The sequence below is a fragment of the Choloepus didactylus genome, chromosome 6 (genome assembly GCF_015220235.1).
Source record: "Choloepus didactylus isolate mChoDid1 chromosome 6, mChoDid1.pri, whole genome shotgun sequence".
Taxonomy (NCBI): domain Eukaryota; kingdom Metazoa; phylum Chordata; class Mammalia; order Pilosa; family Megalonychidae; genus Choloepus; species Choloepus didactylus.
In genome coordinates this window covers 117,908,304-117,935,130 of record NC_051312.1, presented here as the reverse complement: position 1 = coordinate 117,935,130, position 26,827 = coordinate 117,908,304, and the positions used below count along the sequence as shown (strand labels likewise).

The 26,827-nt window shown below is 35.7% G+C and overlaps 1 protein-coding gene across 10 annotated transcripts in view; it reads right to left on the bottom strand.

The window, feature by feature from the left end:
- The window catches only part of YAP1 (Yes1 associated transcriptional regulator), a 138,853-nt gene that overhangs the window by 5,798 nt on the left and 106,228 nt on the right, over window positions 1-26,827 (bottom strand). For 2 of the 10 annotated variants that reach the window (XM_037841214.1, XM_037841215.1), the window contains exons 5-9: window positions 25,039-25,232; window positions 22,523-22,570; window positions 10,093-10,223; window positions 6,759-6,871; window positions 2,266-5,255 (exon numbers count right to left, since the gene is read on the bottom strand). In XM_037841214.1, the coding sequence (XP_037697142.1) occupies window positions 5,017-5,255; window positions 6,759-6,871; window positions 10,093-10,223; window positions 22,523-22,570; window positions 25,039-25,232 (725 nt within the window). In that variant the 3' untranslated portion in view covers window positions 2,266-5,016. Of the gene's footprint in view, window positions 1-2,265; window positions 5,256-6,758; window positions 6,872-10,092; window positions 10,224-22,522; window positions 22,571-25,038; window positions 25,233-26,827 lie in introns of those variants that run through there. The other 8 variants (XM_037841216.1, XM_037841217.1, XM_037841223.1 and 5 more) reach the window with 4 other exon arrangements.

Below are 26,827 nucleotides of genomic sequence, written 5' to 3'. Positions count from 1 at the left end.
AAATAGTCAGTAAACCATGTGGTAAACAGATGTGCTGCCATCCAAGCTTTACTGTTCCATTTAGAGAGCCCAGGAATATACTTAGCATAACTTTTAAGGACCCTAGGACTTTCAAAATGGTAAATGAACGTTGTCACCAGCTGCGTTAGTCCCTAACAAGAGTCAGCCTGTCCTTTGAAACTCTGAAGCCAGGCATCAACCTCTCTAGCTGTGAAAGTCCTAGATGGCATCTTCGTCCAATAGAAGACTGTTTTATCTACATTGAAAATGTGTTGTTTAGTGTAGTCACCCTCATCAATGATCTTAGCTTGCTGCTTCTACATCATAACTTGCTGCTTCACTTTGCATTTTTGTGTTATGGAGACGGTTTCTTTCCTTAAACTTCATGAACCAATCTCTGCTAGCTTCAAACTTTTCTTCTACAGCTTCCTTGCCTCTCTTAGCTTTCACAGAATTGAAGAAAGTTAGAGCCTTGCTCTGGATTAGGCTTTGGCTTAAGGGAATGTTGTGGACAGTTTGATCCTATCCAGACCACTGAAAGTTTCACCATACCAGCAATAAGAAAGCCAAACTGGAATAGCACTTTTAATTTCCTTCAAGAACTTTTCCTTTGCATTCATAACTTGGCTAATTGTTTGTTTGGGCAAGAGGCCTAGCTTTCAGCCTATCTCGCCTTTTGTTATCTCGGCCTTCCTCATTAAGCGTAATGATTTTTAGCTTTTGATTAAAAATGAGAGACATGCAACTCTTCCTTTCACTTGAATACTTGAGGCCACGGAGAGTTATTAATTGGCCTAATTTCAATATTGTTGTGTCTCAGAGAAGAGAGAGCCTGAGGAGAGGGAGAGGGAGAGGGAGAGAGATGGGGGAACAGCCAGTCTGTAGAGCTTGGTGGAGCAGTCAGAACACACACAACATTTATCAGTTAAGTTCACTGTCTTATATGGGTGTGGTTCATGGTGCTCCAAAACAATTACAATAGTAACATCAAAGATCACTGATCACAGATCAACATAACAGATATAATAATAATGAAAAAGTTTCAGATATTGCAAGAATTACCAAAATGTGACTTAGAGATACAAAGTGAGCGCATGCTGCTGGAAAAATGGCACCAACAGACTTGCTTGAAGCAGGGTTGTCACAAACCTTCAATTTATGAAAAATGCAATATCTGCAAAGCTCAATGAAGCACAATAAAATGAAGTATGCCTGTAATAATTTTCACTAATATAAGTGTTATTATTTTAGAGACTATGAAAGGATATTTTGGAAAAATAAAACCAAAGGCTATTTTTAAGTGTTGCATTCTTCCCAATTTCCTCTGTGCCGTTGCATGTGGTAAAGTCATTTAAGAATGAAGGAGGCACAGTTGTGCTTACCACACTAATGGTGATGCTCTAAGTGAAGAGAACAGAACAAGTTGAAAGAATTATATCCAGACCTCAAAGATCCCAAATCCAATGCTTAACTTTAAGAAACAAAACTAATCTTAAATTTAACCTACCAGTAACTACCATAATCACCTTTTATTTTCTTTTATTAGTAGTACTAGTTCTACTGGAAGACTGTTAAGATGTCAAAAAAGTTTTTAAAATAGCCATTGTTAAACACAACCAAGAAGAGTTTCAGGAAAGGATATATTTGAACCACATAAACAAAAAGGTATTACATAAGAAAAAAATGTAACAATTTATGTAAGTACCTAACATATGAGCATGCTCTTACATTTAAAACAAACAAAAAACGGTAACATTGGCACTATATATATATATATATATATATTTGACAAGTGTGAATTAAAAGAATTTTCTAATATAAAACATTTAAAATGTGGAGAATACCTTTTCAAGATACAGAAAACAATTGTTAAGATAGGCACACCCACAATCCATAAAAAACATGCTTGCAAAGATAAAATTCATCTGAGCACTCATTTCTCAGATGTGCAAAAGCTACAAAATTGTTAATCACTGGAAACTGCCTCCCTTTTTTCATTGAGTTCCAACACTGATTGGTATGAATTCTGATTAAACAGTTAATTAAGATTGTATCTATTTAATATAATACCTAAAATAGCAATTTGTAGAAAAATCAGTTCCTTATGTTCTTTTCTTCCTTTTTAAAAAAGGCACTATATTTAGAAAATAGATATTACAACAAATTGTGCTTTGGAAGATCTGAAACTCCATATTGATGTGCTCCACCAACCATAAGTAGATCTAAGAAACCCTAACTGAAAAGAACACAAATATAAAAAGCTGATAAATTTAAAGATTATAAAATTGGTTTATTGTAAAAGCAATTCAAGAATACCCAGTTAAAGTCTTATCCCAATGCTACTCAATATAACCAAGAAGTAGTTAGATGCCTTTACATTAGGAACAATGACATAAAACAAAGACCACATCAAGGTTGTGATTCAAACTCAAAACGAGAAAGGACTCTTGTGATCTCCTTCAGGTCAGTACAGACGGTATAGTAAGATCAAAGCACTGTGTCGGGTACCACAGTGTTGCTACAACATTGAGGTATAACTGGGCAAATTAAGGTTGAGGGGAAATGAAAACCTGCATATTCTTGTTTTTCGGGGGGGGGGTACTTAAGTGATTGAAATTTTAGGAGCAACTGCCTTTAATGACAGGGAGATGCAAGACTAGTCTTTATTGAAGAGAAAGAAGCTTATAAAGTTCTCTATCAAGGGCCCACTAAGTCTTTACACCCTCCCTACCTTCCCAGCTTTCCCTAATCTAAAGCTACTCTGCTGATATATAAAATGCAAATCTTAATTTGTGTCTTACTGGCATATTGTAGGCATTCCTTCCAAATAGCTTTGATCTTCTGCACATTAAAAAAACAACATGCTGTACCATCCATATTCTCAATTATGCATTGTAAGTAGAATTTCATTATTGCTCTAAAACTCAATGCATCTGCACAGTGGCCATTTCTCCCCAGACTTAATTCAAGATTTAATCTCTCTGCTGTTTTCTTAATAAAAGCCAGTCAATTATTATGAATGACTGACCTATAAATCATTCTGTACAACATAGTGATTGCATTTTCTGAGCACTGAAAGTATTTAATATAAAGCTTCTTTCAACTTTTGCACTCCTAAATTAAAGGGCCAAAATAATTAGATTTTTTAATTAGAAAAAAAAAAAAATCTTTCCAAGCTGAGGCTTTTCATAGTACCTTTAGCCAGGAAAGAGATTGCATGTCTGTCATAAACCCTTGAAAATAAGGGCTTATCCTAGAAACATTGAAGGACCCTTAATTACAGAGGTGCTAGCTGGTACCATTATAAGTGACAACCAACTATTACTTCATAGCTTATACTGAAAAGTTGATTTATGCTCATTTTTGTTCCTTTAAAAAATACTCTTTGGAAACCATTATTACTCCTGTAGACACATACTCTAATTACATCTCTTCCTGTAAAAATAAAAGTATAATCATGATTATCTCTATTTCTTTGCTAAATTCAACTACCAATATACAGTTATTAATCTGATCACTTTACCAGCAACTCATGACCTTGCAGTATTCTATACACTGTCCATGGTCAACTCTCAGCATATGGAAGTATAAGGGGCAAGTCTTGTAAGAAGAAAAAGCTTGTAGGCAGTTTTTCAATCTAGTCTTTAATATGTTCATTACAAATGAAAACTAAAGAAGAATTTACTTCCAGAGCTAGAATTTACTTCGATGGTAAACTTCCAAACCTTAGTGAAGGTAAACCACTATATAAAGCTTACTTCTTTCATGCACATTATGAGCCTACTCAATGATTTCCCATCAAGACTTAAAATTAGTCCAAGGGAGTAACAAAAGGAAAATAAAGCCATTTGTTTGTTCCTTTCAAATTCATCAAATAATATTTATTGTGGGTCCAGAGGGTACTCCCCTAGACACTATTCATAATAATAGCCTTTTCTAGAACACGAAACTACCCCAAACACCTGCAGACTGCCCCAACCAGATTTAAACTATCTGTGAAATATAATCTACTAGTCATGTATTCTAAATGCTTACATTCAAAGCTACCATTTTAAAATAAATTGAAAAGTAGGGAAACCTAAAAAAATGATATATTCTGCTATCACACAATCATAAACATTTTAAGTATGTGCAGGTATATATAGAGAGAACAGAAAATCAAGATTTAAATAAGGCAGTAAAAAACTCGGAAATGTAGATTTCACCAAAAGAACTATAATAACCTTCCTAAGCTACAACTATAAAGAGATTTACTAACTTGGGAGTTTGTGTAGGTTCTGACAAAACCAATCAACCCCCCAAACCAAAACAAAACAGTAAACCTATACTAGAGTATGTGGTGATAATTAATATATTTCTATGGAAATTGTCTCATACCTTATAAGCTCCCCAAAATAAAATCAAGTCACTATGTGACTAATGATAGCTCTAGGAGGAAACAAACACTGAAGGTAAAACAGTCTTTAGCCTTAGTTCCAACTATCTCTTCAAATCAGCATTAAGTACTTAATATCAAATGCAACATTTTTGGCTTGTCAGACTAGTAAGTCATGTTTTCCCACTGGCCAAAGGCAGCTGAAGAAACAATTGCTTGAACAAACTAAATGCTGTGGCAGGAAGCATTTTACTTCCATGTCTGAGTATTTAGTTAAAATGATTGGTGAACATCTAACTGGGCAAAAGGAATGGCATCCATCATCCAAACAGGCTCACTTTCCCCAGCCCCCAAATGAACAGTAGTTATAATAGCAAAAGAAACAAAAAAGGTTTTTTTTTGTTTTTGTTTTTTTGATTCTTTAGAGCCAACTATGAAAGAGGTCAGCAATATATTAACAGCAGCATGGACAAGGAAGAGCAAAATAGTGGATGAAAGAATCTTGCTGGACGTTGGTTCATCTTTTTCTGTATTAGCCAGAAGATTGCAACTGACTTATTTGGGAATTTCAGGTATATCTATATATATGTCTTATCTCCTTAAATCCTTCACAGATTTAGAATTCAGTCTACCTGAGGGCTCTATAACCAGGTAAGAAAGCTTTCTTTATCTAGCTTGGTGGCAGCCAAAACAGATTCCATGTCATTAAGGATGTCAGAACTCAAAGCTTCCTGCAGACTTGGCATCAACTCCTCTCCTTCTATGTTCATTCCATCTCCTTCCAGTGTTCCAAGGTCCACATTTGTCCCAGGAATGGCTTCAAGGTAATCCGGGAAACGGTTCTGCTGTGAGGGTAGGGTACTTTGGTTGATAGTATCACCTAGTTGGAACAGAGAGAAATAATGTCCTCTCTGAAAAGCTAACATTAGAGCTGCATCATATGAGAACAGAGAAATGCAGAGAGAAAGGAATCACTCCTGACTGACCTCCTGACTGATGCCCAGAGTTTATTTTAAGCAAAAATAACCCACAGATAACAGAATAATGCCAAGTTTCTTTTTGCTTCAACATTAGCTCAGATATTCAATGAACAACTTGATGGTTTATTACCATGTGCTGAGCACCTATAGGTGACATGAAGAAAATAAAAATCCCTTGAAAGATTATATGTAGCAAGAGGGAAAAAAACAAGTACACTACACAATAGCATCACTTACCCTACTGTCATCTAGACCTGCACCACCGGAATAAGATTAAATATAAAAATGAATGATATTGACCATTTCCCTTAGGTATGCTTTGGGGCAATACTAAAATAAAAGGACTGGATGAATAAGCTGTTCCACTCTTGGCAATTCACATTCATAATAGCAAAACAAGCTTCCCAGAAATCCTTGAAAAATAAATCTTCCTAGCTTTGCTTCCATGTTTCCCAAAATTAGCTGCCACACAAGTTTTTCAGCATGTGACAACATTAACATTCTACAGAACTTTCAGTGGAACATGCTTTCAGAAAAGCTAACATAAAACTAATGTAAGCTACTAATATAAACATATATAAATATAAAATATAACTAATACAAAATTAATACAAAACCATTAAGTACTACAGGGGATTGGAGAAGAGAGAAATAAGGGATAGAGTAAGGAAAGGTTTTGCAAAAGAGATGGGTTTGAAGTGGCTTCTAAGGATGATTAAGATTTAGATAGAAAAGAGGGGATGGTGTCTATTCTAGGAAGCAGAAAAGCCATGAGCTGGGTAAGCACAGGCACAAAAGACTTGCCAAACACTTTCAAAAGAGAGGTTGGCAGCTTAAAAGTAGCTGCTAGAGAACTGCTTCATTTTCCTGCCAATTCACAAACTCTGTTAGAATTGACAAGTCACCAAGTAAGCTACAAAAAGAAATTATGCCTATGAGGCAGGTATTTCTTTGCTCCTCCCAAAACTCCTGCAGTTATTCCAACAACAATAAACTTAGGTGAGCCCCACTATCTAGCCTCTCCCTCCTGATTTCCTGAGCCCCACATTACCTTAGTTGGATCACAAACCCTCAGAGAAAAGAGGGAGGCAGACACTGAATAGCATGTAGAAGTCTCTCTAAACTTGTAACGAGAGAGACTTCTAATAGGGTCCTCAATTGCCTTGCCAATTAACTCAGTATTTTTACATGCGAAAATAAGAGGTGTCATCAGTGTTTTCCAAATAGTATTAAGATACATTACCCTAAAGAAACAATGCAGGTTCAATCTGAATTGAAGTTTATCGGCTTTTAATTGGTTTTCTTCTGAATAATCTTTGTTCACAATAGTTTATTAGACCTGGTGATGATATGAATATTTCTGACTGAGAGTCAGGTTATCAAAAGTAATAAAGAACACCAACCTGTATCCATTTCATCAACACTGTTCAGAAAGTCATCCGGGGTTCGAGGGACACTGTAACTGCTCATGCTTAGTCCACTGTCTGTACTCTCATCTCGAGAGTGATAGGTGCCACTACAAGTAATAAGAGGTAAAGACCAATATAAAAATTTTAAAGATAATTCAAGGTAAAAATAAACACATACAGCACCAACATGATTAGAGGAACAAGAACTCTCCCTTCAGGAGCCTATACACTGCTCCTGGGTTATGAAGTGAAATAGACAAGTCCATTCTAATAAAAGCTGGCAGCTTTAAGGGGCCAAGATCTCTCTCTACGTTCTGGGCTTGGTGGCCATAGGGGAAAAGAAGAAAATCTTCACATTTGTACACCCAGGTAGTTTTCCCAGCTGACAGAAAATTATCTGCTCAGGTATTTTCTCTATAAAACCACTTGAATCTGAGGGAATCCATATACTTCACTTGCTTCAAGGCCTCAGTTCCCCAGGTGGTGGTAGCCGGCCTAGGCAGAGAGGTAAAAACATAAGCTCCAGATGGGCGGCAGTTGAGACAGTCCTGCACTAGACTCCTATTAAATTCCTGCTTCTTGTACAGAGAACTTTAACCAAGGAAAAATCAACCCAAAATAACAAACCAGAATTCCTTTTTGGAAGGGGCCAAAACAGATGAGTCACTGCTGATAAGAACTCCAGGGGTTTAATCTCCTTGATTTTGTTTAGGAGAAAAAGAAAAAAACAAAAAAGAACCCATACACCTCAGCATAAGAGAGTAACTTTATATTCAAGTTGAAGGAAAGATTTTTAAAACCTAAAAGGTACAGGCCTTAAGTAAAACTGAAAAACCTGCACCAAGACATATTTTTATTTTAAGCTAAATGAAAAGTTTCCCAGCTTTACATAAAGACATGACAAATAACATTATCAGAACACTACTTTCATAATTGAGTTAGCAGCAGGTAGACACCAGCTGGCATTGACTGTAAAATTTTGATGCTCCACCAATTCTAGAAAATCTTATCGCAAACTTTGAAATCAAGCAAATGTTATTCTTATTGGCCCCTGAACATGAATGCAAATGTGACCCCACCTGGACATTTATGCACTTGTTCAACTTACACAAAATTTTAAAAATTAAACAAAACTAAGCTTTGAAAGTTACTCAAGGTTACAAGCTCATCCTCCCCGCCCCCCCCCCCCCCAAATTCTTCCCTAATTTATTTAATGCAATTGCCTTGTCAGTCCCCCCTCCCTCACTCTTTATCTTGTAACCCCCGGTTTACTCTAATGCTTTGGCCAGATTTTGGTAAGATTCAAAAGCCTCACTCAGACCCAAGAAAACACAAATTTGCCTCTAAGACCATTTGTATACAATGAAGATATGTCTGAGAAGGCTTCAGGATGTGGTTTGGTTTTTGTTTTGTTTTGCTTGTCTTGACTTAGGACAAGGGCCTGGTCCTAGTCATCCCTGTTCCAACTGCTAGGCATGAGGCATAGATCAGACACTCAAGAGATCATTGCAGAATAGATAATTTTACAGAGTTGTGCAGAGTTCACTCCAAGCCACCAGGTAAGCACGTGGACATTCCTGAAGATGGAGTTTATAGGGCCATCTTCCTGATCCAGAGCTCCTACAGAACTCCACCTCCTGCAGCCCCCAGCCATTTGATAAACATTCATTGAGTATCTGCTACTACATGATAGCCATTAGGTTCTGGGGACACAGAGGTGAAAAACAAGGGCAACAGAAACTCTCAAGTGGAGCTTTTGAGAGGCTCACACTTCAGGGAAGGAGATGAACAAATACATAATGAATCATATACAATGGATATCTGAGCAGAGTGCTTTCAAAACAAATAAGAGGGAACTTTGAAAAGTAAAAGTGGAAGGTTTCATGGAGAGGGAGCAGATATCTGAGTTGGCTTTGAAAGATCTCAGATAGAAGGGAGATAAGAGGATGTGGCACTAGGAAGAGTCAACTGCTTTGTTCTTAAGGGGAACAACAAGTGTTCAGAGCTTAAGTAAACACTTGAGTAATGTGTATGTATATGAATGGAACCGTAGACAAATGGGGAACCCATTAAGAGTTCTTGAAAAAAGAAATGTCATAATCAGATGTGTCTTTTAGAAGCTAGGGTAATGCAGAGAATGGGCATATGGTTCTGACCTTAGATTAATAACTTGCTATTCCCTGATCCAATCAGAAAATAGACTCTCAAACAACAACCCAGTTTTCAAGAAGTTTTAAGAAAAAATCTTCACCAACTGTCAGAGGATATGCAGTCTTTCTGTTTTTCTAAATACTCAAATTTTATCCCTGAAACAATAAAGACCTTCAATAAGATTACTGGAATTATATTGATGTGAAACTTTCCTTGTGAAAAAAAAAAGTTCTGTGGCCACAGCTCTTTACTAATAAGCCTCAGTTTATGTTCATAATTTTGATCTTGCATAAATACACTCAATATTTAGAACTTTAAACTGTGTGTGTCAGAAGAATAAATACAAATTTAAATACATTTAAGACAGCCTTCAAAACCAAACCTCCCAACTCGGCTACCAGCATTTATCTTAAGAGTAAGCAAATGATGTGAAATTCTGTTGTACTAAATATACTACGTAGATAATTTACAACCTAAAAGAATTAATAAGTTTTAAAAATTAATCAGTTTTAGTCAAATCTTAATATTAGATGGTTTTCTAGGTAAGAATATCACAAGGTTTATATGGTACAATATATAATAACATTTTTGCAATCTGCCTGAAACACAAGATTTGTGGTAACTCACTAAAACACAACCTTAAGCTATGGTATTTTCAAATACTGCAATTAATCTTAAGGCATTTTTGGAAAGAGGCACAACCTTACATTTTATCTCCTTGAACTATATCCCTTAAGAACATGAGGCTTTATAGTGCTGCTGTAGTGAAACCTCTCAAGTTGAGCATGTTTGTAGAGAATTCCTTCCAATGATCTTTACAATGCAACCCTAAGTAAGTTTTGGATGCAGTTCATTGCTTTGACAGAAAGGCATTCACATGTTCCGTCATGATTCTGTAATTTTAAATTACCATTAGTCAACAGGATAGGAAGAAGCAAACACGTTGTGACTTTGAATAAGTATCCCCTCTAACAAGTCTGAACAGCTCACTTCCTCTCACAGGAGGCGGCTTTTAATCCTCAACTTTTATTATACTTGCCATTTAAGGAGAGATTCATTTACAGGTATGGTTTTTAGCCCACACAGATGTTCGAAACAGCCTATTACAAGTACTAAGCAGAAGGATCTTAAGGCTTTGGTCATTTTCACATATTAGCCAGTAGCAACTCTCACCAACCTGTTAAGAAAAGGATCTGAGCTATTGGTAGTCATTGTTCTCAGTTCCTGAGACATCCCCGGAGAAGATACTGGATTTTGAGTCCCTCCATCCTGCTCCAGTGTGGGTAACTGGCTACGGAGCGCTAATTCCTATAAAAAAACAAAACATAAATAAACAGAATCAGTCTACTCATTAACAAATTTACTGTTAAGTGCACATGAGGATACCTGTGTACATATAAAGTTGAGTATTAACATCTATTTAACATCTATTTTAAAGTTAAAACATTTTCTGATCAGAAAGACTAAGTTCTCTCCATTTCAAATGGTTGAAAATTAAACTATATAAATTGAAAGTTTAGTAATATTAAGCCAAAAACCTCTATATACTTTACTAGTTTCATTTTGCCATTTTCTATGCCATATTTCTATATTTGGCAGATACTTCCAAATCCTCCTTTGGGTAGGATGGCAAGTGTGGACTTTAAAAGAATCCTTCTTAAAGCCTATTTTTACTCACCATCCCTCAGATGGTTTTGTGTGTTCGGCACCAACAATAGAACAAAGAAGTGGGAAGAAAATCATTTTGATCATTTACTGTAAGACACCAATCATCCCCTTCCCCTCTCTTCCCAGACACTTGCTATCAAATGTCTCACTTTGACACTAAGAGAAGTTGTAGATTTACAGAACAATCATGTATAAAACACAGGATTACCATATACTATCCTATTATTAGGTTCTCTCTTGAGCTGGATAGAATATGCTTTATCCTTTAGCAGGGAGACAGGAAAACAAACAAACAAAAAAGACAGAAGAAAAACGTGAACCCAAAGTCTCTTCACCATAACTTGAACATTTAAAGATGTGGCAAAACTTCTTCAGGGGCACCCAACAATTTCTCACCAGGATTCTACCTGGAAGCCTAAGAAAAGGCTACGGGCACTACCCTGATGGTTCTAGATGGCCTGCCTGCTCTTCAGCAGGCTTCCAAACATCCGAGGCCTCAGCCTGTATTTGGCAGGGGGACATCGAAGCCAGTTCATTTCACCCTGGCAGATCCCTGACGCCTTCCTACTCCTCTGTCCCTTCTCTACCTTTTCTTCCTTTTACTTTCCTTTCCTTCCCAAGAAATTCCACTGTGCCTCTCGAGGACTCATGAACATCATCTCTGGCTAGAGTATCACCCTCCAGTTCTTTGGTTTGACTTGTAATATGGCTTTTCATCACACAGGACACTGCCTCACCTGCAGCCAAAGCTCCTCATTGAGGCAAACCCCCACCATCCCCACCCCTAACATGAGTGGATCCAGAGGCAGTTGAAATATTCTCCTATCTCTACACTGCCTCTTAGACATAATTTCTCCCCCGTGCAAAAACCACCTCTTTTTATTCGGGTTTATGCCTCCTGGATATACATACCATCCTTCAAACTGGGGCTTTTTAACTGGAGGATTGTGACAGTTTTCAGCGGGTATGTGTGTGTGTGTGTCTGAACTTGGATGGGCAAAAAAAAAAAATTACCTTTATTTTCACTAACCTCTGAAATTTAGCATTTTCTTCAATTGTGAATTTAGGCAACATATACAGTAGTATTCACTTTTCATCAATAGATTTTTGTATGACATCATACTTGCAAGTATCTTGAAATATTTATGCTCATTACTAGTTCAATATTGCAGTCCCTGTAAGACACTGCTAGATCTTATGTATACATTAATAAAGAAGCATGTTACTATCAGAAATTTTTATTTAATATTTCGATAACTAGTTCAACAAAATTCCTTTTCCTTATAATCCTATACATTTTATTCTAAACATTTAAAAGAAAATATTCTGAAAAGGGGTCCACTGGCTCAGCAGACTGCAGAAGGAATACATACCCCTCCCACCCAAAGATTAATTACTTCTTGTACTGAATATATTGAACTCTTAGCTACTTCATCTTACATCTGGGATAATTTGGATCAGAGCCTCTTGCCCCGGAAAACATTCTCCATGCCTTCTATTATGTTTCAGAATCAGGATATAAGTCACTGAATATGACAACTCCTTAACCCTCTGGATGCCAGTGGTCTTCATCTTTACCTACCTCAGTCACCCATGACTACGAAGACCTTGTTGTTTGAAAGCAATCTACCTCTAAAATCTAAAATAACAGTGTTTCAGTTCAGACCAACTAGAAGGGTCAACACCCATGCACAAAAACCCACGTAATAACTGATCCTTGTAATTCCTTGATCTCCTTTAAATTGCATTGATACTGACCACTGCACCAGTGTACTTCAATCTTTAATTCCTTAAGTCATATTCTAGAGCTGGTTGTCTTAGACATTTCTCCTCCAGAAATCTTACATGTGTTTATCTCACTTTCTGATCTTCTACTTGGTTCCTGCATAACCTCACTCCCACTCCTCCAGCCTCCAACCTCCAAGACTCCAGACCCTTCTCTCTCCTTACTCTCCCAGTCTCTTGACTCCCTCCTGGTTTCTTTTTTTTTTTTTCATCTGCCTCAACAGCTTGATCATATGAAATATACATGAACACCTTTTGGATTTCTCATGCACACATCATTTTATCTCAATGCAACAAACCTCAACCCTGAATCAGTGCTAAAATGTGCTTGCTTCATTTCTATACCAGGACTGCTGAGAAATGCTAGAGAAAAATCAAACAACTATCCAGGCTGTTACTAAACTTAATGGTCTTCAGGCTTAGCTGGGCCCTTAGGTACCACCCATTTTTTTTTAATCCCTCATCAGTTGTTTCTCTCATTCTCATTGTCACTATTCCAAATCTGGCACAGTCTCTCAATCTCCTATTTGGTCAAGTCCATTTTCATTTCTCTTTGATTTAAATAAGAACGTTGAGGCCATCAGGAACAATGTATGATTCTCTGGTCCCCCTGCCACCCCATCCTGTTCCCTCCCCTCCCCCCGCCACCTCCCATACCCGCCAAACAAATCTTCATTTACACTCATCTTCCTAACTTTTCTTCCACTATGGAAAATATGTATGTTTTCTCTCCTCCTGTTAAAGGCCAACCTATTCTACCCATAGATCCTGGAGCTATGATCCATTAGTTTTCTACCTTCGGTCTTCGACCCCTCTCAATCTCATCTTGTCACTTACTTTAAAACAATGATAGAGTACTTCCTGTGGTCTGTAGTACAGTACATCTCTCTTGGTACTGTCTTTCCATATGCTGTTCTTTCCTAGAAAACTTTTCTTTCTCCCCTCTTATTTGTCTTTCAACATCCAGTGAAGGCACCTTATACAAAAATTAACTCAAAATGGATCAAGGACCTAAACATTAGCACTAAGACCACAAGACTCTTAGAAGAAAATGTAGGACAATATCTTAAAGATCTTGCGATAGGAGGTGGTTTCCTAGACCTTACACCCAAAGTGCAAGCAAGCAAAGAACAAATAGACAAATGGGATCTCCTCAAAATTAAACACTTCTGTACGTCAAAGGACTTTGTCAGAAAGGTAAAAATGCAGCCTATGCAATGGGAGACAATATTTGGAAACCACATATCAGATAAGAGTTTAATATCCCAAATATATAAAGCAATCCTACAACTCAACAACAGAATGACAAACAACCCAATTAAAAAATGGGCAAAAGATCCAGTGAAGGCATCCCCTTCTCTAGGTAATTCTCCATAAGGATCTCATCTCTATCTTGAGATTGGATTAGATAGATATGTAGATATGTAGGGATATGTCATATCCCTAACACCATAAGCATATGTAACACAATCACAGCAATTATCCACAATATAATAATTATTTCTTTATTTCCTCTGTGTTCCTTAAGGGCAATAAATGAATGAATGGCTTGTACTGGAGCTTAAAACAATGACATCAATACTTTTACATATCTATATTGCTCTTAAATATGAGGATGTATTTTAGCAATATGCTTTAAAATGAATAGGTTATGTATGAGAATGATGTCTATATATAGAGTTCTGTGATGGAGCTATGCATCTTCCAAAAATATGGGTACATTTAAGAATATCTTAAAAAGATCCTAATTTGCTTTTTATGTCAGGCATGCTCATATCTCTGCCTGTTTTTGAACGCTGTAGCACAAAAGCAAATATGCAGCACTAAACAGCAAATCATTACTGAAATAATTTTCATAATGTTTTTATAACTTTTAATTTTAGCCTTCTTGATAAGTTCCCACTTTTTCAAGATTGTTCTGTGAGATTAAAGATAATAGTCATTTGCAGACTCTCCACATCTTTGCTACTTTGAGTTTTAACACTTTGCTTGTTCAGAGCTGCCCAATTTTTATTTTTTGCTTCCTTTAGCAACTGAGTTTCTACTATCAGACACTGAAGAATCAACTGAGAGATTTACCAAAAAAAAAAAAAAAAAAGTAATCTAGAGATGTGAATAAGAAGGCAGATCATTTCAAGTTGCCTGAGGAGATATCCAACCCCCTAAAAAAGGACTACAGTAAAACAAAACAAAACAAAAAGACTACAGTAACACATTTCTCATCAATTCAGTATTTGAGCCCTAACCAAGAATAACTTACAGAAAGATTCACCTAAACTAAACTTGTGAGGATTCAAGGTACAAAATGTCATTTTATTTCTTGGTGGTGGTGGGAGTAATGGGGTGTTAATATTATCAGTCAAATAGGGAAAACTTGGGCATAAAAACATGTAGTAAAATGTGATGAGGCCATTGATAACAAATGCTGTGTATACAGACTACAAGGTTGAATAGAGACACTGAATCCTGGCACCAAAATGAGAAAAGGTAGGGTGGGGAAGAGGGTGCAGGGAGAGAAGTGATGGGGTACAGGGTCCAATGCAAACCAAATTATAGAACATCATCCTCAACGAATTAATATTTAGCAATTTTGAAACTTTTAACTATAACAAAAGAATAGGGTTAACTAGGTATCCTAAGAAATTTTTTAACAGCTTCACTGAAGTATAACTGATGTACAAAAAAATTATACATATTAAAGTGTACAATTTCATGAATTTTGATGTATTTATATACCTGGTGAAACTATCACTACACTCAAGATAATCATACCCCAAAGTTCTTTCCTACTTCTTACCTCTTGCACTCCCTACCCCCAAGCAACTAAATGATCTTTTTGTCACTACAGCTTGCATTTTCTAGAATTTTATATAAATGGAATCATACAGCATGCACTCTGTCACTTAGCATGATTATTTTGCGATTCATTCATGTTACATCAATAATTCATTTCCTTTTATTGCTGACTAGTATTCCATTGTAGGGATATACTACAATGTATTCATCTGTTGATAGATATTTGGGTTTGTTTCTAAATTTTGGCTTTGTGCAGATGAATGAGAATTCTCCCCGAGAATTTGAAAACCTACAAATGTTCTAAATGTTTCTACACTACTGAGTACTTTCACTGCTTTTATCCTTAATTTTCTAAATGATATATACCAATACACTGATTTTATGTACTGCCAAAATGCTTACATACTATATATAATATCTAAAGTGTCTTTTTCATCCTACAGGAAATGATATTGCTATTTAAATAAGGAGGAAATATAAAAAGGACTAATGGCTTAGGACTGGGTTCTGAGTCCATAAAAGTCCACTCTATAAAGTAATAGGCAAACCGTGTTTTCCTTTATGAACCACCCTGAAAAGTTCCTTCCAGGCCAAACTGGGACCATCATTTTTACTTACAGTGCAAACAGCTCTGACTCCAAAAATGTCCCAGATTAGCTAAGATTTACAAGCTCAATGGGAAAAGCCACCACATTTTTGTATTATTACAGAAGACAATGAGCTAAAAATATTTGCTTCATTTAGAAAAAGTCAAATCCTCTGCAAGAACTATTTGACCTCTGAAAGACAAAATAGAAGCATGATTAAGTTTTGGCTGCATTTCCTGTAACTTGCTTACTTCCCCATTTTTGAAAGTCTGTCAAACTATTTTTTTCTGACTACCTTTGGGAAAAGAGAAACTTAATACAGTTGTATTTTTAGCTCAGTAGTCTACTTTTAGGCATAGCGTTTAGGATAAACCAATAGAGATAGACTTAACTTTGAACATGAAATGTTTCAACTGAAGTCAGTCATTTTAGACAATCCAGTTATGTCCCAAGACTTATTCTTCAAATAGTTATGCCAGAGTTATCCAATTACAAAACAGTGTTCATTCATCCTAAATGTGAATTGATAAATTACTTTATTACAGAATAGATATATTCTACATAGGTATATAGATATATATTATCATTGCAATGCAATGGAAGAAGTTTATACAGAATACACTTTTTTATTTAAAGCATTCAGATTAAATAAACTTCATTTCATACTCTTCCATATTAAAATAGTAATTATTTTCTAAAGTTGCTAGGATTACAGCTCTGAAACAAGTTTTTAATACTTTATTTCCAAAATTCCTTGTCTCATGTGGTATGGTCACTGTTTCACATTTATAATCCTTGGCTAACTCACAATGGAAACCCAAGATTTAACTGTTCCTCCCTGGAACCAGGACAGTTTATGGGAGGAACTTTTTCAATTAGCTCCGACTTCATGTTCATTTGCCTTCAAAATATTACTAAGTAAAGCAAGGAATAGATTCTTCACCAAATTTCCATTTCATTTCTAAGATCTGCTTTATTAAAATTATTTGTGTGTGTGTGTGTATTTATATGGAAAGTAGAGACTGCTGTTTTTAGACTCAGCTGAACTCCAAAGTCATAGGTTAAGAAGAAAACCTGTTTTTCTACATAAATACATACAATTTCCTTCCCCCATTTTTGCCAATTTCTGTAAAAGATCAACAAGTTTTTTCATCTTCCTTATTGAACCTTGTGAAACAAATTACGTGTTCACAGCAGATGAAAATATTAACATAAGAATTAATGTCTTGGCTACCATTGTAGTAGGCCAAGTCCTCAATCTTGGGGCTTGCCCTTAGAAGCTTGTTACTGCAAAGGAGAGGCTAAGCCTACTTACAATGGTGCCTGAGAGTCACCCCCAGAGAACCTCTTCCATTGCTCAGGTGTGGCCTGTTTCTCTAAGCCAACTCTGCAGGTAAACTCACTGCCCTTCCCACTATGTGGGACATGACTCCCAGGGATGAGCCTCTACCCAGCATTGTGGGACTGAGAAAGCTTCCTGACTAACAGGGGAAAGAGTAATGAAACAAAATAAAGTTTCAGTGGCTGAGAGATCTCAAATGGAGTGGAGAGGTCATTCTGGAGGTTATCTTTATGCATTATTTAGATACCCCGTTTTAGTTTTTAGTGTATTGGAATAGCTAGAATGAAATACCTGAAACTGTTGAACTGCAACCCAGTATCCTTGATTCTTAAAGATGATTGTATAACTGAATAACTTATATGGTGTCACTGTGTGATTGTGAAAACTCTGTGGCTCACACTTCCTTTATCCAGTGTATGGACAGATGAATAGAAAAAAGGGGGACAATTAATTAGTGAATGAATAATAGGGGGAAAAGGAGTATGAGATGTTTTGGGTGCTCTTTTTTACTTTTGTTTTTATTCTTATTTTTACTTTTTCGAGTAATGAAAATGTTCAAAAATTGTGGTGAATGCAAAACTATGTGATGATACTGTGAACAACTGATTGCACACTTTGGATGATTGTATGGTATATGAATATATCTCAATAAAATTGCATTTGAAAAAGAAAAGCCATGAAAAAAAAGATTAATGACTTGGGGAGGGGGCTACCAAGTGAACATTAATTATTTCCTTAAAGACATTCTGTCTTTAGCAAATAATGAGCTATGTAAGACTTTACTGTTTTGGAGTACTATATGAAACACCAACAAAGGTACTTTTGTTGTAATCAGTTTAGTCAAGGAAGATTAGTTAGTGAACTGGAAACTCAAATTTAGAAATGGAGAATAAATCTAAAAATACACATCTTAGAAATAGTTTTTCTTAGTGATAGAGGCTTGTGGCAACATAATCCTAAAAATAGAAGATAAAGCTATTTCTTCTAACTGCTCAAGATAGGCCTTGCCTTATCCCATTTCCAGCATAGTTCTAAACAGTTACAGAATATTTCATTACCTCTGAATTCATGAAAACATTTAGCCTATACTTAGAATTGCTGTTTGGTGTCTCCTACACAATCTTGAGATTCTACATTCTTTTTCACAGATCTTTGGAATTGAGGTTTTATAATTTGGGTTGCATAATTATGGTCTCAGTTGAAATAGTAAAGTTATTGTGGCGCTGTTCAAATAATAAGGAAGGGCTTATTTTAATTAATAAAACAAGTGAGAAAACCTATTAAAGTAGGCAGCAGGGTTTGAGGCTAAAATCTTCCCCCTTTTATACCAAGTTTTCCATATATCCATTAAGAAAATACAAAATATTCAGTGAAAAACATCCAAATAAATCTATGATTTATTCAATATTGGGACATTACATACTAACATGAAAGAGAAGAGGAAAACAAGCCAAATTCCTTGCTATTTCTAAATTCAGGGGAAAAAAGGTGGTGATTATCATAAATGTTTATACATAGCTTTGAACAATGGTATTATTTTGTTCCATTTGACCAAAATTATGGACATCTGAACCTCTTCAGCACTGGGGCTAATAGTGTAGAATAATATACCCAACAACATCAGTACTGTAGGCTTCAATACTCATTAAACCAGTGATTAGTCCTGATGTATATGTATTACTACCAACAATAGTCATTAGTTGCAAAATATTTGTAGCTCTAATTTCCATGAAAACTGAAGCAATTACTTGCTCAGAAATAAAATGAAATAATCCCATGTCTTACCTCTGGCCTTCCAACTTTGAATAAATTACCCTGGCTGCTGAATTAAAACATTTATATACAGCAGTATTGTTCCTAATTTGTGGATAGTTTTGAGAATTCTGATGAGGCTCCTTTGGGATAAGTTTTGAGCTAGGCCTTATAATGGAAATGGAGAATTCAATTGGTAGGTAGGGAAGGGGAAGAAGGAGGCATTTCCTATGAAATAAAGACTGTGAGCAGAATCACGGCAGCAAGGCAGAAGGTTGTACTCAGCTGACAGAAGAGTAACTGGCTTAACCAGGATCAGTGTAAGAGAAATCTGACCACAGGTCATAAGCCAGCTTCCAAAATTTAGATGTGAATCTCATAGGTATTAGGGAACCACAGTTATTAAGGACCATATTCTTAAGCAGAAGAGAAGGTAAAAACCTTCACACTGAGACGGGACTCTCTTTCCTCAAAGCATTCCTCTCAAAAGCCCTTGAAACAGAAGCTGGGATGCATTCCTAACCCACTCTCTCAAAACGTCTTTCCAATTTACAAAAGATCATTGATGGTAAGAAAGAGATATGACTAGAAAACTGGGCTCAATCTCACAGAGATGTTTCTAGTTTTAAAAATTTTTGAGACTAGAAATTGCTTTTGAAGCATAGAAGTAGTGAATCATCCAAATGAAAATAAATATTTTAAGCTCTAAAAGAACAAAATTTTCCAAAATCCCACAAACTCTAATTTTATAATTAGATATATAATTATAATATATATAATTATATATATATATATATATATAACTAAGAATATATATTAATGTCTTCAGAGTTATCTTATTTTTTCAGAAATTTGCATTTGAATATCATGAGAGTCAAGTCCCTTAGAAGTTTCCATTAAGGTCACCCATATTGACATTAATTTACATGACCAAGAAATCAACAATATAGACAATCAGAAATACTTAAAGACACCTTTAGAAACTAATAATTGGTAAGCATGTTGATGTTCTATACCTTCCCATATCCCACAGTATATGAGGTATAGAATTATAAAATGATGACTGATTTCACTTTGCTTGTTAACTCAGCAGCTCTAATTTCTACTACAAAAGTGGAGGTGGTGGAGTACAGAATCGAACAGTCCCTGCCATTCAATAAATGTTGAATGAATCCGTTCCTTTTTCTCCATTAGGCATTTGTACATTCTGTTCTTTGAGACCGGAGAGTCCTTTCTGACTCAACTTTGACTATCCTGGTAAACCCTATTTTAAAGCCATTTTCACCTAATATATGATCCTTCTTTGCAAAATCATTCCTGACATCTACCTTAAGGTCACCAAGAAAATAACTAGTTTGAGAAAAACACATACAAATACTTGTGAGATGCAAACATGCCAGATTCCATGTATCTGAGCTACTCCAAATTTAACTCTACACTGTAATTTCATACATTTACTTACATTTTTACAGTCATGGCAGGTAAATTAAATACATTGACAACTTAAATTCCTAACAAATCAGTGTTTTGATTTTTGGTTTATGGAAGTTGATTTAAGAAAATAACACCACAGAGAGTAAATACTTAGTGATGTCAAAGTTCTGGTAAGGGAGGGTTGGTGAGAGGAGCGCAACATTGTACATGTGATTAATCCCACTGAATAGTAAGTACGCTTGGGAGTGACTGAAGTGGGAAAGTTTATTTGTATATATGTTTCCACAATTTTTTTAAAAAGAGCAAATAAAGAGACAATGACAAATGCAATACATGATCTTTGACTGGATCTAATGACAGAGAAAAGACTAAAAAGGACATAATAGGGACATATGAAAAAATTGCAATATAGACTGTAAACTATCAATTTTAAATTTCTTGAACTTCATAACTGCCCATAAGTTGATTACATAAGTGAATATCCTTGTTTTTAGGAAATATACCTGGAAGTACTGCATGTTCAAGGAGCATAATAGATGGATTGATAGATGGAGAGAAAGAATGATAATGGCAAATGTGGCAAAATGTTAAAATTGGTGGATCTGGATATCTGAGGAAGGGTACAGAGAGTGCTGGAGTTCTCTACATGGGTCTTGTATTATTTTTGCAATTCTAAGTTTGAAGTTATTTCAAAATGAAAAGGTTAAGGTAAAAAAAAAAAACAAAAGGAAACACCAACTATCTCTTTCATGTTTCTTGCCACTCTGGCCTTGGCAAATCTAAGGAACCAACTGTGCAATTTTAATACCTTAGAATTTTTATTACTTGTAAGCCTCAACTTTTCTAAGGCATTACTCTTAAAAAAGTTTCTAAGAACTCCTGATAATAATTTTAATAACAATAACTCTTTATACTTCTACTCAAGCATGAGATAAAGACATAGAAGCATTTAATTTATCTGCCAGATTTAAGGTAAGATCTGAGTAGGAAAAAACCAACATCTACTTTTGGCGGGAAGCTTTTGAATGCAAAGCTCATTTGAGTAATTTCTGCTTTTATAAAGTTTTCCATGTCATTGATTATGAATGAAAGCCTTTCTTCAGAAATACTTCAGAGAAAAAGCAAAGAAAAATGTTTATGAAGATCCAGTGCTATGTTGCTCTTCACGGTCAAATGTGATCTGAGTGCCCCTCATCATAAGAATGTCTGTGATCTGCTTTAGTGGAGACGACTTAAGATTTATTCCCTCTTTTCTTTTTATTAAATGAAGGTCTTAATGAGATAAAGAGGAATAGTTTTTTTTCTCACAAAGTTAACTCTTTTCTATGAGGACTAGTGCTTACTTTATAATGGTAGTGCTCCAATGGACATGTTAATGGGATCCCAAAGGAGTGGAATTCTGTCAGCTCTCACTTCTACAGCTAATTCCAACAAACTGCATTTATTTAAAGCTACATAGAATGTGGTATTTCATGACTTCTTCTGCACACCAGAGAACTACAGTGATCCTCTAGTTCCTAATTCTTTCCAATCTTGTGGGCCCTAAACAGATTTGGCTGCAAGAATGAGATTCTTCCCCAAGATTCAGGTAAGTGTCTGTGTTAGAAAGAAAAATGGCCATAATCTTTCCATCTAAATAAGATGCCTTCACAACCACTGTTCACAGGGGAGGGGTGGGGTGGGTAGTATTCATCAGGGGGAAATGCTGATAAAAGCCAGGAAAGAAACCTGAAACACTATCCAGGTAGATCCTTCTCTCTTTTGATAATTCTCATATTCTTCCTTTGAAATGTCCACTAGAACTACTTTTTCCTTTCCTTCTAGGATCATTATGGCTGCTAGTAAGATCTCTTAAACCAACCTACCCAAGTAAATAATCTGCACTACCTTTGTTATTACTCAAATTCCTATAAATCATTAAAAATACTATTTTAAACTCTGTAAATAAAAATCAGGTGTACCTTGAGTCTGACAGAATGTACAATTGAGACATAATATATATCAAATATAAAAAGATCTCTGCTTATTCAGAACAAATGCCAGAAGTTCTCTGGGGATGGGAGCAGATAATGTAGACTTTCTGGGAACAGCAATATTAACTTAAGAATCTTGGTAGAAAAATAGCTCAAAGTCATACTCTGGACTAATCTTCAGTAAGGACAGGCACCTGGAGCACAAGTTTCTCTCTTTCCTAATTTAGTATCTTTTTTTTTTCAATGCTAAAACATCAGACAAGAGCCTACCTGACATTTTGGAGAATTTGCTGTGCTGGGATTGATATTCCGCATTGCCTAAGAGTAAAAAATAAGACGGATAAAAATTACTTTAAACCACATGGTTTGGCTGTGCAGGCTGACTTACAAATTGCATCCAGTCATATCGCCATAGCTTAGAATTCCCAAGCTAGCCCAAGAAGCAGCAGACTGAAGAAGACAGGAGCCAATGGAATCACCACCGAACAAAGCTGACACCTCAGAATTTTTAACAGCATTGAGAATAGGATAGCAAGACTTTAGGCGTCAGGACTAAAATATGATTTATACTGGTCAGGTACACTTTCTTTGCTTCTGAGTAGATGAAGTAGGAAAAATATACTTGATGTTTCAGTGATGAAATTGCCAACAGAAGGTCACAGGAAGCTAAAAACTTAAAAGACTTAAGATATCCTGAATTTATACTGATTGCTAAAAAACAACAAAAACCCTAAAACATAGACAATTAGTAGGAGAATGGAGCAGGTCCATCACTTCAACATAAGAAAAGCACAAACTAGTAGGTAATAAAGAAGAAACATAGTAAGAAATTACCTTAAAGAAAATGAAGTATTCTGTCCAGGACCCGTCACCCAGAATAAGAGTGAGAATAAGATTTAGAAAAATTCTTTGGGAGGAAGAGTTTTACCACAGCAACTTTTTGCCCATCGAAAACAAAACAAAAAACAAACGAACAAAAAAGGCTGCCCTGCAGCATGCAACAAAATGACGAACGGCCTACTTCTAGACTTCAAAAATTATCTTAAAAACAGCAAGCTTTCCATGAGCAATTATAGAACTTTTTTCTTATTAAAGTTTTCCAATTTTGACAGTTTTCATTCAGATGTGAAATTGAGACTTGTATTCATTTAAACCATCGAGTGTCCAGTAACAACAAAATGAAAAGCAGCTTAACAAGGAAAACAGGCTGTGTAAAACAGACTCTTAAATTGTTTTATTTCTTCTAATAGTTATGTAATTATATTGTTGATGATTCTACCTTGTTCTGATGACACAGTTTTATTTAGATGAAAAATATCTTTCCTTTATAATAATTTGTTAGAAAATCAAAGGCACAGTAAACTGTGTTAATATGATTCCTTCCTCTGCCTCCCTAATGGCAGATGAAGAAACATTTCTTTCAAGCCTGCTTCCTGACATCACATGCTGGCACACTCTCCTACTCCCTCTATCAGGGCTCACTTTTGATGCAAAACACACTAGAATTACACTGACGTATTACTGACAAAGCACAAAGAGTTTAAAGATGAATCTGTCTGGGATTCCATGGCTTAGTTTAATTCCTCAGGTACCAGTTCCTCAATCCCAAATCAGAGTTCAAAGATAGGATCAAGTTCATGTATTTCCACTAATACTCAAGGAACTTAAAAAATATAGCCCAATTAAAAACAAAAGGAAAAGTACCTTGCTTAAATGCCCACATCCTGGTAAAAGAAATGTGTAGTACAGTGCTTTCTTAATGCTTACACTTGGCAAGATACCATCTAAGCATGAAAAATAGTATATACATAGGTGTTTTATGTTTGTAAATGGGAGGGTATCTTTGGGGGAAAAAAAATACAAAAAACTGATATTTATACCCAGGCAAGAGAACCAGGAAAACAAAAAAGGAAATTTCATTTCAGTGTACTATTACTTTTTGTACACGTTGTGTTTTTATTTCCTAGTTAAAAAAAAAAAAAAAAAAAGTTTATGTAAAAATTTAAAAATATATGTATACTGCTTAAAATAGTAAAATCATATCCCCAATATCTGAATTTAATCTTTAACACATTCTGAAGCAAGAAAAAGTAAAAACTGATTTTGAGACAAGTGATTATCCATTCTTATGGAGCATTAAGAAAAATGCTCCATAAAGACCAACAGTACTTTCTGAAAGAAAACTGATGGAAATGGTGTTAAAGGGCTTCAAGCTCTATCTATACTTCTAGGTCCTACTCTTCTCAACACATACAAAAAATGCTCATAAGCAGGTAATTTTAAGGCACTTTGGCATCTTCTGAACTTGAGGATAATAACTTGTATTAGTTTTAAATGAAATGTCTTCAACTCAGCAATAATGAACATATTTGACATTTGAGATGTGTCATATTGGTATATTCCTTCTACATGAATAATTCATTTAAAGTAAAAGATGATTTTCCCCACCTGATGTCCCAGAGCTTCTCCCTTAGTGAAATCCTCGAAATATAGCAATCTATAATTCCATGTACATTTGAGGAAGCATCCTTGCTTTCTTTGATTTTTTGCTTGACTGTAATGATTATGGCCAAAATGCCTCTCTGTGATACAGGTTTACAAGTTCCATCTCACAGGATTAAAAGCTAGTCAAGAAACTAAGGCAAGAACAGAGTTGGATAGAGTGTTTCTGTGTCACTCTAGTTTTAGAAAGAAAACACATCTCTGTACTAATAAATGCCAAAATGAAATATGCCCAGCTTCATATTGGAAAATAAACCCCAAAAAGTGGAAGGCTGGTTTCTAACCTGTGGCCTCACCTGCCGAAGCAGTTCTTGCTGCTTCAGTCGCAGTCTTTCTTTTTCCATCTGCAGTTGCTGAAGCCTCATCTGTTGCTGCTGGTTGGAGTTGCCGCCACCCATGACTGTTCCCTGTGGGCTCTGGGGAGCCAGGGGTGGTGGCTGTTTCACTGGAGCACTCTGACTGATTCTCTGGTTTATGGCTGAAATGAAACAAAAGATCTGTCCTAAAAAAATAGTTTGAGAAAAGGATGATTTGATTATTCAAAAGCAGTTGGGGCACTCAATGTATTTGCATTTGTTTGTAGTATAAGACTGGAAACAATCTAAAAATCTATCAATAGTGCTATGGTTATATTAATTTATTATTGTTGTTGTTACCATACAAGATGCTAGGCAGGCAAGAGGGGTTGGAGGGAGGTAATTCTAATATGCAATGATATGGAACAACCTTTAAGGCACATTAAGTGAAGAAAGCAAAGAGCTAAACTGCAAGGGTAAAACAAGGGAAATTTCTATTGTATATGCAATGAATATGAATTGAAAGATAGCCAGGAAACAGCTAACATCTGTTGGCTCTGGGGCTGTGAAACCAGGTAACTGAAGAAATGAGCTGAAGATTTTTTTATAAGTTGAACTATGTGAATGCATTACTTATTACAAAAATACATAAATTTAATTAAAAATACACCCCTAAATGGAATTGAGTCAAAGCATTCTGAGCAGTAAAACTCATCAAAATAACTCCATAAAAATCAAGTAAGTCTACAAGCATCTGAATGGCAGGGACTTGTCTTACTCACCGTCATTGTATCCCCAGCAAACAGTCCAGGTAGTCAATTATTTTATTTGATTTGATGGTAAGAAATGGACTGGATTCTTCACATTGTATTAGTGAAATTCAGTCACTTACAGAACACTGATCAAATCATGGACTGTAGAAACCTCAGTGGGCAAATGGAAGTTTTATGTGAAAATGTTAATAAGAATGATATATCATCTTTTCGGACACATATTCGACTTTTTTCAGTTGAAACTTTCAATTACTGTTTCTACCAAATGTTTAATATATACCGACCAAAGAAAACCCCAGCCCAAAGGTTTCACAAACATTCAAGGAATAAATAAAATCAATCTTATGCAACCTCTCCCAGAGAAGACCAACGAAGGAAACACTTCCCAACTTCTTCTATATGGCTAACATAACCTCGACTCCAAAACCTTACAAGGACATTAGAAGAAAGGAAAATTACAGACCAATTTCTTTCATGAGCCTAGATACAAAAATTCTAAATAATCATAACTTATTGGCCTCCCAGCCACATAGGAGATTCCTTGTTGTTTTTTAATGTGCCCCTAACTGTAACAGAGGCCTCTCAGCCAACACCTCCTCTTCTTTTGGAGACTAAGCTCTCCAAGAAAAGATTAAGCCATTCCCAAGAATCATACATATTATGAATCTTCTTTCCTTAGGACATTGCCTTGGGACTTTTTCCTGTACCTACTGACATCTCACCTCATTGTAATTTTTTATTTGTAAATTTGTATCCTCTACTAGTTGAGTGCACAGGAGTAGGGGCCCTATCCTAATCATTTATACATTCTCAGTGCCTAGTTTCTAAATTGGGCAGTCCCTAAATGTTTGAGGAAGAAAATTAACTAACTATAACACTATAAATAAGATGTTAATAATAGGGTGGTAATATGGGAAAAAATACAATTAATGTAAACTAAAGTCTATAGTTAACAGTAACACTATAATATTCTTTTACTAATTGTAACAAAGGCACTGTACCAA